The 20,362-nt window shown below is 42.1% G+C and overlaps 1 protein-coding gene across 8 annotated transcripts in view; it reads left to right on the forward strand.

Annotated features, from left to right (window-relative positions):
• Nucleotides 1-20,362, forward strand: part of LOC100871671 (uncharacterized) — a 264,058-nt gene that overhangs the window by 205,584 nt on the left and 38,112 nt on the right. The window contains exon 1 of one of the 8 annotated variants that reach the window (XM_086907496.1): nt 15,868-16,001. The exons of the other annotated variants lie outside the window; for them this stretch is intronic. Coding sequence (XP_086763622.1) covers nt 15,972-16,001 — 30 coding nt within the window. The 5' untranslated portion in view covers nt 15,868-15,971. Of the gene's footprint in view, nt 1-15,867; nt 16,002-20,362 lie in introns of those variants that run through there. 8 annotated transcript variants of the gene reach the window in all.

Consider the following 20,362-nt stretch of genomic DNA (forward strand, 5'->3'; position numbering starts at 1 on the left):
CGAAGAGGCGCGCGTCACCACGCCTTCCCGGTCAAACGTCTTCCTCTCGATTTTCTTTCGACTCGCCGAACAGGGACTCGCGAAGGATCCTCTTCAGAGATCCTCGAGGTCTAGATCTTCTTCGGATATTTTTTTTTTTTTTTTTTTTTTGGAAAAGTGGAAGAGAAGGGAGTTTTCCAAGGTCGAGGATGAAGGGAAGATCGAAGGTTGGACACGCGATGGAAAAGTGAAAGTTGAAAAAGAGGGCAGAAAGATTCTTTTGGGGGTGCTTACGGGTTAATTAGAATGGCTCGACGGTTTGGAGGCGACACGTGATTACTTCTCTGGCGGTGGGATTAACATTTTGCTCGATTCTACGAGAGTCTCTCTTGCGCCCTTGGGATATGGTAGATATGATGACGCTTGTAAGGACAATTATTTGGAAAATAATTTGATTTGTCCCTTGATCGTTGTTGGAACGAAACGTTTGGATGTGAAAGAGAGGCGAGAGTGATACGAGTTAATATGATGTGATTTGAATGTTTCTTTAAATTAGAATTTTTTATTTCCATGTTAATTCATTCTCGACTCGCTTACTTCCATAGATACTTAGAACGAAGATAATTTTTTGATAGAAAGTATCTCTCGCTCCCTTTCGGAAACATCAATTCCGCCGAACGAAAGGAGAACGAAAAAGATTTCCACGAGCGGGCAAGGACTATTCTGCAGGATTTTGAATTTTAAACTGGTCTTGAACAGGTCGATATATGTTAATCCCTCAGATATTTATGTGAGACATAGGAGAGCCTTATTGATTACCTTACCATTACACGCATATAGAGCCAGCCTCTGGCTCGGTCCGTGAAAAATGAGAGAACAACGAAAAAATAAAGCGAGACTCGGAGATATATATATAGATTTTCGCGAGTTCACGGATTTTCTAGGAGGAAGATTAATACACTCGACGACATCTGACGTGGTTCTGACGCGATATTCTGACAAATCGTGTCTGTAACCGTTCGAATTATGCGAGTTGGACGAAAGCAAATGGATAATAAATCGAATCGATGGAAAGTAAATCTGTTTTACATAGGGAAAAGTGGAAGTTGTGAATGATGGATCAAAAAAGTTCACAGAAGAATGGAAATCTTACTGGAGCTCTTCTTATCCGAGATGGAAACGTTTGTTTGAAATCTATAATAGAAAAATTCCGTGAAATTTTGAAGATCTCTTCAGAAGAACTCGATGAAAATTACATAAATTTAATCTTTGCTCGTAATATTCTTGATTCGAATCAATCTCTCTCTATATTACGAACAACGATGCAAGATTTTTAGTCGAAATTCGTTTCATTCTTGACTGTTAAAAATATATCATAAAATTTACGAAATATTCGAGCATACTTTTCAAAAACGGCATTGACAATTAGCAAACAGCATTCACAACAGCTTTCCCCCCAAAAAATAAAACCAAACATTTTTCAGAGAGCTCGTGTAATTCTCCCAGGCGAAATAATTCATCCCTGTAAATATTTCAAAATCCAACGCAACGTGAATCATCATTCGTGTCGTAAACTTTACAGAGCCACGCGCTCTGTTTGCATTCATTTTCCTTTTTTTTTTCTTTTTTTTTTTTTTTCGGTTATTATTCGCCCCTCGATTCCGTATTCACGCGCGGCCAAAGATCGACGGGGGGTTGGCGGCAGAAGGAAGAAAGGGTGAACGAGACTAGGAGGGATGGAAGGTAACAAATTACCTTGACGGTTGATAAAGCCACGATAGAAAGCGAGACGAAGGAAAATGACGGCTAGAAGAGACAGAGAGAGAGAGAATACAAAAGGGAGAATGGAGGGTAAATAACATAAGACGTGTTAAGGAATAGAATTTTCATTTTTGGTATCCAAGATTATTCCGGCTTAATTGCGTAATGAATTGTGTACATTTGCAATACAATAAGTATATACGGAACGGATTCAAAGGGATGGACGCCGAATTGTTAAAATATGCATGGAATAATTATCCAAAATGTAAGGAGAATGTCTCGTGGTATAATTACTTCTATCTCCAGACAGATAAATAATAATTAGCGGAATTTCGAGGACGACTTGCGGATTTCTGAGTTGAATACGTTTTCATCTCGAAAGATTTAATTTGGAATTCTTTGGAAAAACACTGTATTTGAACAATTTGAGAAGCGAGCGATCTAAATCTAAAATTCGAAAAGAAAATTTTAATTTTCCGTTGAATCAAAAATCCAAAATACCATTGAAACATCATCCGAAAACGAATTCAATTCCTTTCCTTTATTAAAACATTGACGGACGACATCGTATCATATTTCTAGAAAAAAATAGATCAAAACTTCTTGACGACTTGTCTAGCACAAATAGAGTAGCAGGGCAAACGGTGTTGAAATTCAAATTTCGGGTACGCCGAGCCACGTATAATTTCCATCAGCAACACGCGGATCTGTTTTGAAAGGATTACAGGGTGTACGCCGCAAAGGGTGTAGTCCGGTTCTTTGTTATCTCAGCGTCCAGGATCGTACGGGGTGGGATCTTCGATGAATCGATGTTAACGGGGCGCATGATGCAAATCTGCATAAATAATCATCGATAGATGTTTGCTGCAGAATATCTCTTTCTTTTTTAATTTCTTCCTCTTTCGCTCCTCCTTCCATTTCATTTTACTCCTTTCGTTTCGTAATGCAACTGGATTAGCATGCGCCACGAAAAAGGGGGAAGAGGAGGAGGAGAAGAGTAGAGGACATGTGTGCAGTTTCGAGAGGCAGCACGAGGTAATTTCCTTTGCAAATTTTTTTTTCCTCTCTCCGTGGCATGCGTGTACACGTATGTCCGGAATTATGAATTACCGTGTCTGGCTCCTCGATACTTTCTCGTTTCCGTGTTTTACTCTATTAATATATACCCGGCTCCAGTGGTACTTTTTCGAGAGCTCGTTGAATTTCTTATCCGTTTCGTATCGATTTTCTTTTACCTTATTTGTTTTTTTCAGATTTATTTCCGATATATTTATTTATTCAATTCATACAATTTCTAAAACTGTATCTATTTCATCCCCGATATAGACAGAATAGATTAGAGAGAGGAAGAGGGGAAGGAATAAGAAAAGGGATTAAATAAAAATGATCGTTATTGGAAGAGTTATTTATTCACGAAGTAAATTATCCATGTATCGTACAAATGATAAAAAATTTATCGAAGTAGAAATAACGATTCGACCAACGATCCACCTACTTAGCAACGTCGATCGAAAGAACGATATATCAATAGAGAGGAGGCAGTCCTTGGGGCGACAGAAGTAAATTCAAAGGCGTCGAGGATGAAGGATGGCGAGGTGCGTGGAAGAAAGGGTCTGGAAGAAAGAGAGAGAGAGAGAAAGGGAGGAATCGAAAGGAGAAAACAGAGAAGGGACACGCTACCCTCCGGATTTCATGGCGCCTCGACGTCGCAGTCTAAAGGTACGATATCGTCGGGACGACGACGTCGAATCGTGTCTCGTTCCTATATCGATCATTAATACGATGAAAAACAATCGGGAGAGAGAAGGAGAAAGAGAGAAAGCTTCGAGGAACGTCTGGTCCTATCTGGTTAAAAAAGATTGTATTTCTTCCTTAGCAATTTTTTCTTATCAATCATTCACTCGAGCATTGTAGCTTTAAGGGATTGAAACGAAGATGATGTGTTTATTTGTGAAATTTTGCGCGTTACAATTTAAATTTTATTATATATACAGGGATAAAATTGATATTTATCTGCTATATCGTGTTTCTTTTTTCGTAATTTTTTTTTTTTTTTTTTTTTTTCTTATCCATTATTGCCCAGCTGCGAAGTATCGATTAGCGTCGTGGCTTAGAAGGGAGTTACTTAAGGGGTTGAAATGGGGATGGTGTATGTCTATTTATGAAATTTTGCGCTTGTTGGAAAAGATAAAATGATCCACATTATTAATGTGATATTTTATGTAATAATAAAAATATCGAAGTACATATTTTTGTTCAAAATATAAATTTAATCATATGATGGGATTTATTATTAAATAGATTTTCGATTTTCGATATTAACTGCAACAATACTCGACACTTACAGTACTTCATTTTTCCGATATTTATTACAAATAACTCTTGATGAAAACTTTTTCTTTACATCCAATACTTACATGTTATAAAATATTTCCACATCATTTGTACATAAATAAATATCGTTCCGCTTAATCAAAGCGACATTTCTACCGAATGTAAAATCAAGTTTTTTTCATTTCTTAAGGATAGGATCCTTTGATATCTGTTTGCCGTGTCTCATCCCCGTACGATGCTCTTAAACGCAGCAACGTCATAAACGTTAAGGTTTTTAATCGTTCGCAGGAAATACTTGGCGGAGGATGAGGATCCTCTTGGCCGTGGTTGATAATTTTAAAATGTACTCTTGCCGTGTTCACCCCGCAGGTATCATCTCACCCTCCAACGGTGACGAGGGTTCCCGAGGACAGTAAAAACGTCGTAAAAACCGCTTCCAAGGATTGCCACGGGAGAAGGGAGAAAGAAAGAAGGAAAGAGAATCGTGGAAATTCACGCGTATTTAAGTAGAGGACGATCGTTATCGTTGCACAAACCTTACTTTCGTTTGTCGCGCCTCGTCACTTTACACCGAGACGGTGTAAAAATTCCACGGCGAGCTTTTTCGTATGGAGAGATTGCTTTTTCCTTTGGAAAGAGAAAGTGAAAATGAAGTATTTTTTTTTTTTTTTTTTTTTTAGCTCTGCGAGCACGATGATAAAGATTTACACAGCTGTTCGCCTCGACAGCTTCGAAAATTTTTTAATTTTTCGGTTAGTACGCGCGATGAAACGAATGGAAATATTCAAATTCACTCGTCACCCCTCTCCATCTCGTAATCTTTAATTTCCAGTCGAGGAGATGAAACATTGCCCCGCTTCCTGTTCTTGAAATTTGTTATTCTCGAAAAAGGGAAAACACGCCGATTCCGGCAAGGGTTGAAAAGCGGAAACGGTGGGTTTCCGCGGAAGGGTCATCGAAGGGGGTTGAGCCCGAGGAAGGGCGCGAAACCCTTTAATGGATTTCGAGTACACCGAGTTCGAATGGAATGTGTTATGCGTCGTTCTCTTCGATAATCGAGTGAAACTCATGCTCGCGCTGTTGCACAATCCGCCGCGACAATTGTCGTCATCGGTCATTAATTGCTGCCCTATCTCCCGTTGTTTGAGCATCGAGAGCCATCCGTTGATGAACCACCCTTATTGGAAGGGTGATGCTTTCCTTTCGTGCATCGTCGCAGTGCTTCTCAACCTTATACCTTTCGTATTAAAAACACAATCCTTTCCCTTTCAAAAATAACAACTCGATCACACTTTTCATAATCGTCAAAATGCACTCGAGCACTTTTCGATCTTTATAAAATTCCATTGCAATTGCAACAAAATACTACAAAGAATTTTAATCGTTCTTTTTTTTTTTTTTTTTTTATAATTCAAAATAAAATAATCGAATATTTTTAACTATCACACTATTCGATCGGTTTCATTGTTCATCAATGATTATCCATCAAATATGGATTTATACAAGTATAAATTGGTTAATCTCGATTAACAACGCAATCTTGCGCATCGAGTCACCGCGTGATTGCGTCTCAATTAATCGTGACTGGCGTAACCGCGTGCACCAATCGAAAATTGTCACCATAGGGAAACGGCGCGATACACGATGACCATTATCAGCGTGGGTTGATCAAAGGACCGACGAGGTTGTGTTCAAGATCGACGCGCGTTTCGATCGTTTCTCGAACGAGCGATTTAGATGATCGTCCCTCCCTCCCTCGCGAAAATTCAGTAAATCATAGGAGCCAATTAATTCGATGGTCAAAGGGGTCTGTGCCGAGAATTCGATCGATCCCTCTACGGCCAATATCGCGAGCTGATTTACGAGTAGAGGAGCGTCGATTATACCTGACGCTACAGGGTACAATTTTGACCGCTTTGTTCCTTAAAATATGGGGTGTCGTTACTCTCGAAAGGGAGAGTTAGAGTTCTCTTTCTCTCCCGGCTATTTTTTCTACTTTCATCACGAATTCTTATTCGTTATTTCGAATTCTTATATAGAATTGGAGTTGTGATTTATTCTATGAAATAAGTTTGAAATTTTATCAAGAAAGAATCCAATACTAAAACTACTAAAATCATAAGCAATAAAGGTCTGAGAAGGATTACTTTTCCGAAAGAAAGAGAGAAAATCCAAGCCTTCGAATCGAAACCGAGTATCGTGTGCCAATTTTTCCACGACAACGAGCATTCCATAACAACGCGTGTTCGAAGACGCCACACCCTTTGGTAGTAGCCGGAGGCAAGAGGCCGAAAATTCCCGCGGGACGGTAAATCGTATCCCACTAACCCATTCTAATCACTCGAACACCACGGGGCCTAAGTAATGACTAATGACCGGGCCACATTAGGGGATGGAAACGGTGCGCATTGTGGTTTACGATGGCGCAGCTGATCGCTACATAACTTTGCACTTTGACCCCCTTTGTCTCGCTCCTCTGTGTTGCATCGTGTGCGCTTGGAACGATGAGCGCACCTTGTATAACTTAAACGGCGATTTATGCTTGGACGAGTTGGATATATCTTGGGGAGAAGGATATTTTGAACTATGTGGAAATTTTGGAATGGATTTTGTATCGTGGAATTGGTGAATTTTGTAAATGAGGATTGCCTGAATTCTTCTGTAGAATTTTTGTAAATGTTTGGAGGTTTGTTTTATCCATGTTAAATTTTCTGAAAAACTCGGACGAAGTAGATTTATAAATTAATTTGTCGAACAATTTGGTGAAACGGAGGTTTAAAATCGTTCATTTGGTTATCTTGGTAGAATTACGAACACTGTTTCCCCCATTAAGAATCGCATTTAATGCGCGTTCGAATCGTGGGCAACAACAATATCGTTCGATCTAGTTAATGTGAAAGTCGATGTTACGTTCTATCTACGCGTTATTGCTGTTTTTCCACTCTAAATTAACCAGATAACGGGAATACCAGCTATTACTATTGATTACGCGTTTGATACCAATATTACGATGTCACTCGATTATTTGTGTCGAGGATACGTGCCATTATGCAAATAAATTAAACGGTATTACTCGCTCGAATAGGCCGATAATTGACTATTGAAAATTTTCCGTATCGAAAATTAACGAAGCTATTGAAATAATACATTTATTATACGGTAACTAAGAATGATCTACCATCAAAATTACCTTCTTTTGTATGAAAAAACATATTTTTAAAACGATATAATTTATATTCAGGTATAAAAAAGAAAACTACATCAAACGTGTAAATCTCAAAAATTCTCAACTTACCAAATTTCCTTTTTATCCAACATCGGCCTTCAAAAATCCCATCCCTCTTCCAAGATCAATTTTCTAATAAGTACAACAGGTGAATCGAAACGTCGCCACAAACATATCATTTATACAAAAAGCTCGACGATCTGTTTGCCGAGAGATAGACTCGGTTTGCAATTCGTAAATTGATAAGGGCGACATGTCAACAATACGGGAACGTCAACGGATGTTATTTATGAACGAGGACGGAACCGAGAATAGTCGGATGAACCAACTATCGCGGCAAGTGGTGTATATCGGTACACGATAACACGGATCACCCTTTTTACACGTCGGCGTTTTTTAATGGAGTCAGCGGGGATGGGATTGAAAGTTGGGAAAAATGGAAATTCCGCGAGGTAGAAATTCGATCCGTGTCTCTGGGGGCGAGGGTGAGGGAGGAAAAAATCCAGTCGAAGTGTTTTCTAGTATTTCAATTCGCGCGGATATTCTTCGACACACACGGCACGCTGAAAACAAGCCAGACGACGATAAATCGCCTCCACCCGGCCAGACAACGAACGTAAATTGTTCGCTGGTTCGTCGATACGAAAATCTGCCCCTTCCACCTCCCCCCTCAGATCGGACAGAACTTCTCGATAAATCGCACAGCCTCTGCTTTTCCTCCTTTTTTCTCACTCCCTTTTCGCGAGGAAATTACGCTCTCCCAGAGAGTTGACAAGAATCGAGAGTATTAAGAAGTGAATGTACACGAGCGAATGTGTTCACATTCTTGTTCGAATAAATGCAAATTTTCGATCGTTCTTTCGCAATTCGACACGAACCGCTTCTCGAGAGGAAGGGGAACGAAATCTTCGTTAATCGATAAATGTGTGGAATCGATACGATTTCCGTTCATTACGATAAATGACACGGGTTAATGATAACACGAGTTAGGTAGGTGGAAATTCAAACTAAAACCCGGAGATGGCCGTTGTTGGACCGTATACGACCCCACGCTATTTCGGCTATCTCGAGGCCGCACCCCCGCATCGTCGGCCCCACGCCTCTATATACGCCCGGAGCTTTTTATCGTGAAGGGTGCAGAACTAGCGGGGCCCCTTTAATTAATGGCGAGGCGAGGCACACGCGGTCACGAACCACGCGAGGAGGAGGGAGGGACTCTCGCGTACGGACAGACATCGTTTCTCGCTGACGAATTATTTGGAGAAGCGTCTCTCGCCGTTTCCTAGGGGGGGGGAGGGTTGACACACCGGGGATAAAAGGGGTGTCGTTACTGACCTACCGAGGGGATGTTGTACCCTCGTGCCGGAAATTTGGCGGTGTTTCCGGGAAATGCGACAGGTGTCTTGATCCTTGTGTCAATCTTCCACTCGACTTCTCGTCCGATCGATGTGATACAATTTTTTAAATTGGCTCGACTCGATTTGAAAATGCTTAGACGAAGAATGAAATAAGACGAACGACAGATTAATTACAAAAGTGAGTGAAAATGTTTTTGAGATAATAAAGAGAAAAAGGTAATAGGAAGAAGGAGAAATTTCGTGTTTGTTTTTTTGCTCGTTGGAAGAAGAATACATGGTTTGGATTAAACGAACGAAAAGAGATTTACCTTATTCGAGGGGGCTGGATCTTTACGATTCCCCCGCAATATCGCGTCGCACGCATGGCCGGAAACGAGTAACCGCGCAGAAAACCTAAATGATTGTCATTACTGCCCTACCAATTATTCGAGAAGCATCATCCAACCCCTGTTTAGGGTTGGAAACAAAGAGCGGGAGCATCAACGTCGGTGTACCAACCAACGACGACACACCCCTATTTACGAAATACACGACTGTTCGTCGAAAAGTGTTTTCGTACCAGCTGCTTTCGCCAAGTGATTCGCGTTTATCGTGATCAGATGTTTTCAAAAAAAAAGAAAAGAAAAAGCGGAAGTTGTAACAATTGATATTTTTACACTTTAACGTATAATAACCGTACGTCACTTTCTCTTCGTTTAAATCCAAACAATTCCCTATACAAAACATAGAGAAACACGCATATTTTTTCGTGAAACTAGCATTAAAAACAATGGAAACAACTGTTGTACCGTACAATTATCATCCACCGTACCGGTGCCATATTTCAACTTCGAAACGCGTGCAATATCAAACTGAAACGAAAGAACAACACGGGAAACAAATTACACAACCGGCCGTGATCCGAATACTAAATACCCGACTACCAGAGATGCGCTTGCAAATTGAATAGCACACAGGACGCGGCGCGTGTATCATCCGCATATCCGCGTGTTCGACGATAACCAGAACTACGAACTCTCTCTCTCTCTCTCTCTCTCTCTCCGGACGGACAACCCGCGAAAGTTGCTCGGCAAGCAACAATGTAAACTCGCGGGAATGGCGAAAAGTTATTTTATTGCGCCCTGTTAATCGCTGTTCCGCGAGTCGTCCATACTTCCACGACCGGTAAATACGATACGACGGTACACCGGAAACCTCTTCACCGTTATCATCTCTGTGCCCCGTTCCTTGTTCATATTCAACTCGTGGACCGTGTTCTTACCCCCTCTCCTTCCCCTCTGCTACGTAAAATCCTCGTAGCGAGGATATATCAAATCTCGAATTTTCGTAAAAGTCACGTCTCCGTTCAGGACGTGTAATTCTTGCGTTAAGAAGCGTTATGCAAAGATTCGGGGAAGGTTGATGTACGGGCTCTTTTGATCCTTACGTTCCACGGTGTTTGCCGTGGTTTCTTATCTCGTTGTCGGCAATCTATTTTGGAATAGGTGGTGTGTAGAGGTAGAAGAGGAGGAGGAAAATGAAATCGTTTGGTGACGAGACAAAGCGTTGAAAAATTAAATCGTGAACACGATCGATCAAATTTCGTTCTCGAACTCGCATTCACCATTTCTACTTGGCGCGGTGGTTCGATCGGTCGTAAGGGAACGTGATCCTTTAACGAGAACGTTTCCTCTTCTGTTTCAGGTATGTGTCGTACAACTACTCTCCGCTTCCTATACAAGACCGTGAGTAGAATAATGAATTAGAAATTAGAATTTAACTTAACAAATGTCGGTAATTTAAATTTTTAACCTCTTGAAACATTCCTCTTCTTCTTTGACCCAAACGCAAAGACACTGTGTTTTCCATTTCGATTTTTCATTTTATCCCAAATCCCTTTTTTAAATTACCGTTGTTCCGTTCCACGAGGCGACGAGACACGCCCGACGAATCCACCTCCTCGAATAACACAGTTAATCAATTTCCAACGGAGGGGCCAATATATCTATCATTGGCCACGAATTCCATTTACCCAAAATCTTGGCATCTAATCCTCCTCCGGCTAGATCGATTATTAAACGCGGATGGTCGATCGATTTTCAACAGGAAACAAATAAAGCCAGGCTTGTGCTTTCTCCCCCTTGTAGGAGTAAAAAGGGAAATTATTCAAAGGGGTCCGCCGCCGCTCTTTGTTCCTGCGGGCGGGCGTAATACGCGGGGCTACTTGCTGCGGGGGTGGAGGAGGTTCGTGGCATAAGCGCAGCAACGCATATGGGTATCGGAAACGTGCGTAGATCACGCGGGATTATTCGGATACCCCCCTCGCAGGGCTAAGCTCCGCTCGATGCATGCTAATTGCCATGAAGACGTACACAGGCCGCCGGCATTATGACGCGCATACGTCATTGTTCCCGCGGCTTTCTCCCTTGCCTGCATTGTTATGCGTGGAAACGAACGAGCCGCCGTGTCGCGTTACGGGTCGCGCTTCCTTTTTTTTTTCTCTCTTTTTCGCGGCTTGTATCTCGCGTGTCGTCAAACACTTTCCGTCTTGTTAGATAGCGTTTGCTTTTGAATTTTTCAGCAGGGGAATGTGATAGGTCGAAAGGAATTAAGGTGTCCGGTTTGGAAAGTTTGGAAAGCTTTTTTGGGAAAGGAAAGGAAAGTTTTAAGCGTCAAAGGATTTGAATCGAAGCTATTTTCATACATCATTCCATATAATTTTGACATATCTCAACATCAAACGTAAGGAAAAGTTGAAACGAGATTGATTGGGAATTTCGCCGTGAGTATTCCTTCTTTTATACCTCGCTCGGATGTGCTGAAAGAAAAAAGAAAGAACAAGGGAGGCGCAAAATCCACCCCTTCGAGCGGCTCTTCGAGGGTGGCATGCTCGGTGCAGTCAATCAAAAAAGAAAAAAAGACGCGACACTATAGAGGAATGAACGTGCCACGGATCGAAGATCGCGGATTAAGAAATTCAAAGCTAGATTTTCACCCTCCCCATTTGCGAGACCTAAAAATTCCATAGCTTCCTTTTTTTCGTGTATCAATATTCATCCTCTCAAAAAAAAAAAAAAAAAGGAAAAATCATTCGTTTCAAATTTTTAAATACGCGATACTCTTATCAATTCCTCCAGAGACTCTTCGATTAAACTTCAACTTCGAAATCTTCCTTTTTATTCTTTTCAACTCTTCCGTAATCATATCGAACGTATACAATCGTCATATTTCATCTTCAAAAAAAGAAAAGAAGAAGAAGAAGAAATTGGAAACAAACTCTCTTCCCTTCGTCTTAAAACTCTTAAATACACAATCATTCTCCCTTTATATCCCCAATTCCTCCGGACTATCCTCTTCGATTCAACCGTTCGAAACTTGTCCACCGTGACTCGAAATCTCCCCTTTTATCCCCTTTTTATCCCCCGACTCTCCCATAACTTGCAAGGATCGCAGCAGAGCAAACAGACCTGGATCCCAACTCGACGCCGGATAAAATTCCTCCCGATGTCTTATCTCGTCTAATTGTTTCGCTCGAGGAGATCCCTCAAAACGGGAAATGCCAGGCAAATTCCGCTTTTCCGCCCGAATCCTGGCGTGCCGTGAACAGTCGTCAGATAAGAGGCAAAGGCTTCTCTCTGTATCGATGATACGGGGAGGGAGAGAGAGGGAAGAGAAGCGCCCTTTCATCCCTGGACGGGGATCGCGCGACGGCACAGCTTTCCAATAAACGTGGAGATCTCGGCTTTGTGACTGGTGGAAGACAGATAAGGTATGTCGAGGAAGGGTCCTTAGCGAGGACTTTCGAGAGTCGGCGCATATTAAATTGTTTGCCTCGCAACGTCGCCCTCCCCGGCTCGCCATCGCGATATTGGCAACCTGTTAATACACTTTGCGGAATTCTAAGGAGGAGGAGGGGAAGAGATCGATCGTGGCCAAGATTTCGTTTTCCACGAGAAATTGGCGTGTATTTGTAACGGACCCCGGGTATCGTGAACGATCGAACGTTGATGCATAAAAATTGCGATAATTTTTAACTGTAACCTCGAAGAGGTGGTGCTTCGTTCGCTTCAAGTAAAAAATTTGATAATTCGAAGATCGATATGAATGAAAGTCGAAGGATTATCGGCGAGATAATTATTTAAAGTTAGGGGATTTAATAATAACACGTGGTAAAGACACTTTTGACGTGTAAGAAGATGTACGTTAATCGGGATGAACATTGACAGTGATCCAAAGGATCATCCTCCCGTGAAACGTCGATAATTACGTAAACGTGGGGGGAGGGGGAGCGAAAGGCGACATCCACGCGGAATCACTCGGATTAATGCCTCCTAATCTCGTTTTCCTCCCTTCTAATAAATTCATAACATCGATCGATCCTCGATATCCTTCCTGATCAAATCCGGTTTGTGACATTTTAAAACTGATTAGGAATCGCTTTAACTGTCTGACCTGGAAACCTCCATTGGTCTCTCCGATATCGAACAATCGACCGAGCACGTATCACTTTCGAACGATCGATCTTATCGGTGATTTATTATCGCGCGATGGATCCAGAATTTTATTTCACGGATGGTATTATTCCGTGGTGAGTTGGTAGAATATTTCGTCGGAGGGTTGGTTTCAAAGTTTGATATTTATAACGGGAATTTTTCGCCGTCCAACGCGTTTAATATAAGCCGGTGGGGTCAGAGATATTGAGGTTTGACGACGTTTACAAATCGCTGACGGTGAACGACGCGGTGGTCGCTGTTCCGACCGAGGGATTCCCTGTTTCGCGGGATTACTAGCGGGTTAACGGAGCACGCCACCACTTCGAGAATTAAATTAGATTCAGCCGGTGGTATTTGTCGCGTTTCAGATGCTCGACGTTGAAGAACAGCGTGTGATAGTTGGTGAAATAGATGTCAAGGATTTTGCGCGATGAAAGGCTTAAAAGTTTTTCATCGAAACGTGTTATAATTAATCGTCATTAAGGATTGTGTATACACGTATAATTTTGTTGAAATTTGTTCGTGAAAAAAGGAATAATCACGCGATACCTTTTATATTCGCTTGAGAAAGAATTAATTTACAAATATTTTTCTAATAAAGAAAATAATTAAATACTTCGCTCGAAAAAATATGATACTAAATAAAATTAAAGAAACAATTAGAAACGAAATTTCAATTCTTGCGCACGCAGGAGCGTACAAAAGATTGAATTAAAAAAAAAGAAAAAAAAAGCAACTGTATAAAATTCCGAAACGGAAACTTCTACGTCCGTCAGAGAACGCGAGAACTGGCATCCGCGAGAGATGAAAAAGTTCGAAGGAAAATACAAAAGAGAGAAAAGGAGGAAATCGAAAGAGAAGAACGCGACGTTTTTTTCGAGCGGAGGAGGATCGTGTCGGCGCCGTGCGTATGCACGCACGGCCCACGCAAGCGCGCAGTCGAAAATCCTTCTCGAGGGTTGGAGTGAGTCAGACGCAACGAAGGGAGGCCGTTAATCGGCGATAGGCAGTCAGTCGGTCGGCAACCAGCGTGCCACACGGTCGTGTGTGCTCGTGTTTTCCTTCCTTCGTTTCCTCGCCGTCGCGTGCCTCGTATAAACATTTCCACCGAAGAAAATATTTACCTCGATTCTTTTCTCTCTGATACGATTTCGAGAGGAATTTCGTTAATAACTTTTGGTAATTTTTGATACGTGAAATCATTGTGAAAGAAATATTCGAAAAGTTCGAATTTCGATCAAACTTTTGAACATTAGAAATTTTTAAAGACATCGAAGGAAATATTATTCTAAATAACTGTGATCCTTCGCGTTTTCGAAGAAATTTTATCGTATGGACTTTCGTTAAGAAAATATTCCAAGTTTCTGACTTTTGTATGGACAACCCCGAAGAGAATATTCCAAGTTCAGATTTTTCGTCGTGCTTGGAAATAGTAGAATAAATTTTTTATCCCCATGGACTTTCGACAGTCCTTTTCGAAAGAAAATATTTCGAATTTCGTCGCGAAATAACAAAAATTTCACTTCATGGACCTTTGACGGACTCCGGAGTGAACGTCTACATTCGAGGGATCGAACGAAATCCTCCCTTCGTTTCGGCGTTCTCTAACGTTTCTCGACGTGGACGCGTCTCGTCGAACTTGGAGTATTCGCAGCTCGAAGTAAGAAGACATCGGTGAATCGAAGGAGGGATCGATTCGAGTTTGGAGGAAAGGGGCGGCTCTCGTAGTCGACCGCGGCGACGAGGGAGTATCGATGTCCGAGTTCGAATGACGAGCACCGTCCACCGGGACATGACAGCGGACGAAGCATGTAACAAAAGTTGACAGGCGAACAGCCTGCGAAGACATGACCGAGAACAACTTCAGCTGATGACACACACACACACGCGCGCGCACACACACACCAATTCTAATTTGGAAAGATCGTTGCCTTAGTCCCTGCCAGGACGCGTAGTAAAACCTGCAAGTTTCCTCTCTACCTCTCGAGATCGTGATATATTTTTTTGTATGTATTTTTTAAGCGCAAACAAACCCACGAGATCCTCCAACCGCCTCTCGAAGCAACTCTCGTCTTCCATTAACTCGATCCACCACCACCACCACTATCACCCTCCTCCCGCCCTAACAACAACCAGAAACGAATCCGTTGAAGGTGACGCGTGGAGAAAATCTCTGGTCTTTCGAGAAACGATCGAGAGCTGGCGCGGTGGAGAGAAAAATAACGCGAGCGATAGTTGTTGGCCGAGGAGCGACACGAGGTTGGTCGATCGACCGGTTGCGTTGCAGCTGCAACGATTTCGAGACAGCTGCGAGGCGGCACCCCTAAGGGTGGCGGCGGGGATCGTGGATCGGTTGGGCGACGATCGTCCGCGAAGGTGACACGAGAAAGGGTTGCGGAAGTGGCGGAGGAGGCGAAGGAGGAGGCTGTTGGGAGGGTGGAAACGGCGGAGGTGGAGGGTGGATTTTGTTGCGAGGAGAGTGAAAGTGGTGGTGTTGTCATCCGTGGCGGCGTAAGGGCTGTTAGAAAGGACGATCGGCAAGGTAATAACGAGGACAGAAGGACCGGTGTTACGAATTGCGTGAGTGGTGGTGGTGGTAGTGGAGGTGGTGGTGGAGGTGGTGGTAGTGGTGGTGGTGGTGGTGGGGTATCGTGCAAGGGTGGCACGTTACGACTTCTAAGGGGACTGGTGGAGGGCCCGATAGGCAGGGTGGCCGCACGAGTGCACCGTTGGGGAACAGCAGGAGGGGTCAATCCCTCTGCACCCTCTGGACGGGAATGTCCCGGCGGAGAGGGCACCCCCCGTCGGAACGTCCTCGACGCCACGAAGAATCGCCGGCTGATGGGCGCCAACCTCACTAAGCAGAGCAGGGTGAGTTGTCGGGAGGGGATGCCGCGTTGCTGGCCTTCTGCCTTTCCGTCATCTGCCTTCTTCTGGATCCGGTTTTCTTGTATTCTTTTCTTCTCTTTTTCTTTCGTTTTGGGATGGAATAATGTAGGGAGGAGTAGAGTGAATTGAATTATGGATGGAATGAAGGAGAAGGAGAAAGAATACTATTCGATTGTTCCTGTCCAAAATTTAATTGTCGTGCCATTCCCTCGTAACAATCCAAGTTCCTCCAAGTAATAATATATATATTCATCCCTTGCTCCAAGAAGATTGAATACACCTGTACCATTTTATATTATACATAGAGATTTAAATCGTACAAATTTTCCTCTCCGTTGAATAAAATTCACTCCCGAATTATTTCCGAAGAAAAAAAAAAAAAAAAGATGCGCGTTTCCGCCAGATTATCTTACGACTTCCTCCGCGATGACGTGAATTGCGTTTCGAGGGACGAGAATCGAGGGGTTTGAAAAAAGTTGCGGAAGTAAGAAAGTTGGGTAGGTTGAGAGGAGGATGGATTTGCAACGGGAGAAACGGTTATACCCTGAACCCGGCTGTATGGAACTTTCCACCCGATTGTCGTTTATAGCGCGAGACAAATATCCAAACAAGAGTTTCACCAGAAACTCTTGCCGGTGCACAGAACGAATGGTCCAGCTAGTTTTCGTGCTATGGAATGGAACGTTTCATTTCCTCGGGAAACTTTGAATGATAATTCGTTTGCCTCGTAAAAAGGATAATAAATAGAACGAGTTATTCCTATTCAGTTTTCGGTTTGTCTTGGAACGTCGTTGTTTACTCGAATGCGAAACTTTGATGGAATAAATTTTAAGTTAACGGGGCTTGATTAATTTCTGCACCTTGTAGTTTGTGTGTACGAAAAGACGGTATAGGGAGGTTGAAAAATTCTGTTCCTCTTTTTCGTGCGAGTTTTTATCACTCGTGAATATGCCCTGTAATTATAAACGCGGAGTTGAAAATTTTATATAAGGAAAATATTTTAATTTCTCGTGAAAGGGGAGAAGAGCTTTGAAACAGCAAACGTCACGATTACAAGCTAGAAATTTTTATATATTTTTCTTCAAGAATAAAAGTTCTCTTCTCTGCCCTTCATGTACAGAACAACTTTGAATTAACTCTCTTACACTCGCGAGATTAAAAGGTTGTTCAAGTTAAACTTTCAGCGAGAAAAAGTAAATTATTTCTCCGCGAAAGAAAAACTCTTTCTCGTCGAATTTCTTTAATCTTCTCTCCTCCCTTTTTCGAAGACTCGCGAAGACTATCAACGTTCGATCTATGGGTGTGTAAAGAATCGAGAGATGTTGTTCCAACTGTCGTCGAACCTCTTGAATCCTTGGAAAGAGATACAACGATAATACTCGATAAAAAAAAAATTTATCTCGCCAGTTTTTAAAGAAAACTATTATTCTACAATTTCATCGTTGTCGAGTCGTGGCTCGGATGATAAAAATACGTTGTGGAGAGAAAAGGAGGAGAGGAAGAAGAAAAAGGTAACGAGGAAATTCATGGGCCATTTAAGCTGTGCCGCAGGTATCGCGCGCAGATATCTGCGCCCATGAGAGACACCCATTCACCAACCGTTTTCCGTGCCGATGAATGAAGCATTCATACCGCTCGTGCACGTTCGTAAAAGTCGGAGTTTACTTTGACGATTCGTATCGAGCCGCCTCCGCGTACACGCATGGATCGTTCCTCCTTTTATGCGTTCCTCTTGTTTCTCGATCGAGATCGAGAAAGAGGTTGATGATTCATTCATTCAATAATTCTTTTCGATCAAGTTAAATTTTGTGCGAAATCGTCGTGCAATTATCAAGATTGTGGATAAGTTCAAAAAATTATATATTGCATAGAAAAGATTGAAAAATTAAATATCGTTCCGTTAAATCGCCAAACTTGTTGTAAACGATATAAACACTTTGGCAACAAAATTTAAAATTTTGCATAATTGATCGATTCGATTGTCAAATGGTTCAATTATTATCAAAATTCAAAGAAATATTATTTTCTTCGCAAATTTCTCCACAATCGCAAGGATATAATATCAACAGTACAATATCTCTGCATTGTTTCATCGACGAAATATAAAATCTTTAAAATTTCTCTTCATCAAAATAAATGGATGATTCATTCGATGCGTATCGAAATGAATTACACATTCCATCACCGCCGACCGATTCCAGGATTTTACACGAAGCCCGCAGCGTTATCACGGTTAACAACGCGGGTTCCGATGCAACGACGCGTATCAACTCGGCGATAAATCTTGGCGAAAGTGGCCCTAAATAATACGATACGCGCAGGCACACGAAACTCGACGAATTCGTGGAAAAATGTCGCTCATTTCGTAAATGAAAGGGAACTCGTAGAGCTGCTTCGTTCCCACGATAAGTCGCGATTTCTTTATCGCGGTTCGGTTAATTATCGGTTGATCGTGGAAAAATGGAGAATCCAGCGAAAAAAATTTAATTATCGATAGAGACGAGGAACAAATTTTGCATTTGGTCGTGGTGAATTGTAGTGGAAACACGGTCCACCATTACCACAGTTCCTTTGATAACCAGAGGAAATTATTATACTGGTGGATGGTTATTGTACGGTGGAAGCTTTTGTGCGATTTCGCGTTGGATTTTGAAGCTTGAAATTGCATATTAAGGTAAAGAGATGACGAGGAATTCGAGGAATCGTTAGTTTCAGAAATTTTCTTCCATCCTATAATACCGATGAAAACTGGATTCGTTAATTCCGTGCAGCAGTTATTGCGCGATGATGGAACAGAGCAAAATATAGAATATGCGTTCGAGATTCGTATGCAAATTTCTCGTTATCCTTGTAATGATAATACGTATCGTTATTATTCTTTGATTCATTTAATTTTGTAGCTCCCTTTTTATTTAATTTTATTCTACGTTATTCATCGTTGGCAACAGAAGTATTATTTTCTTTCAAGAATATTTCATTTTTACTCGATAAAAAGTAAGAATCATTCGCGAAAAAGACCAGTCTCTGAAACGTTCGATAACCGTTTCGATACGAAATCGAGAAAAAATGCGTCGTCACGCACGATTTCCACTTGAAAACGTGGTGGAAAGATCCAGTGACGTGGATACGAATTACAAAAGATCGGTGCGAAATCAGCCGAGCATGTATCAAAGCCGTGGCAAACAGTCTCGCCACGGGGGTAACTGTGCAAACAGGATAATTAACACCTTTCGACCTCTGCATTACGGGTGCAACGAGCGATTCTTGTGTACTTTTGCGCGGATTTCGCGCCGTTGTTTGCGCAAACTTGCGATCGATCGATGCACTCTCGCGCGAAAATTCGCATTCAAGGTAACGATCAACGTTCGTCGTGATTTTTCACTGCCACACGCACGATTAAACCGCGATTATCGTTGCACGAGTTTCGTATTTGTAATTGTTAAAAACCATCTTTATTATTTTTTTTATTTTATTTTGTTTTTAACTCAGTTGTCTTAAAGTGTTGTTTTAATTAAGGTGGAAGATAATTAATATTTAGGATCAACGACGATAACTTTTTGAAGTTATAGAACGCGTCACACATCGAATTCTATTTATTCGTATTGTTATGTTCCGTATTTTTAATAATATCACGCGTGTTCCCTCTTTTTATTACGCTTTCAGTATGTCAATTCTATGGGAAAGGGAAGAAGAGTCCTCCATCTGTTGTGAACTAGATACCAGATGGACGAATATCAAACTCGTGTGAAAACAACACTCGATCACCGAACAACAAAACCTGGTTCGCTCTTTACTTGTTATAGATAATATTATACTGTCACCGTACTCTTCATATTTATTTCAAATCGCACGCAACGCTGTGAATAAAAAATACAAAAAAATTCGTAACCACTGGCACGAATGGCTTAAATCCCCACGGGCCATCATTTCGTCTCCATCGGAAGGCGCGAAGAAGGCTGCAAGATTTATCTCCTCTTCCAATGACGAGAGGATCACTGGCACGTGACCCAGCTATCAATCCCTCTCCTTCTTCACCTGCCTTTCCAACTTCCACTTTTCCTCTCGAAACGGAGAGAAAAGTAGAGTGGTCCCCTCTAGTAGAGGGGAAGAGAGATCAGGCCGGAAAATCCGATCGTGGCCGAGAATCCGCTCATGCCCTGAATTATTCAGCCGAGAGCGAGCCGCGTACGCGCGATCATTGACGGCCTCATTAATAATTTGTCGCTCGATCAACGAGCCCTCTCGAAACGGGACCCCTTTCTAAACTCAGGTTTCGGAGGTCCACTCGCAGCCTCTCTCCTCGCACGTGCCTCGAATGAAACGCACGCGTGCACGCGCTGAGT

The sequence above is a fragment of the Apis florea genome, unplaced genomic scaffold, assembly GCF_048593485.1.
Source record: "Apis florea isolate Af1SG1 unplaced genomic scaffold, ASM4859348v1 contig_2897_pilon, whole genome shotgun sequence".
Lineage (NCBI taxonomy): Eukaryota > Metazoa > Arthropoda > Insecta > Hymenoptera > Apidae > Apis > Apis florea.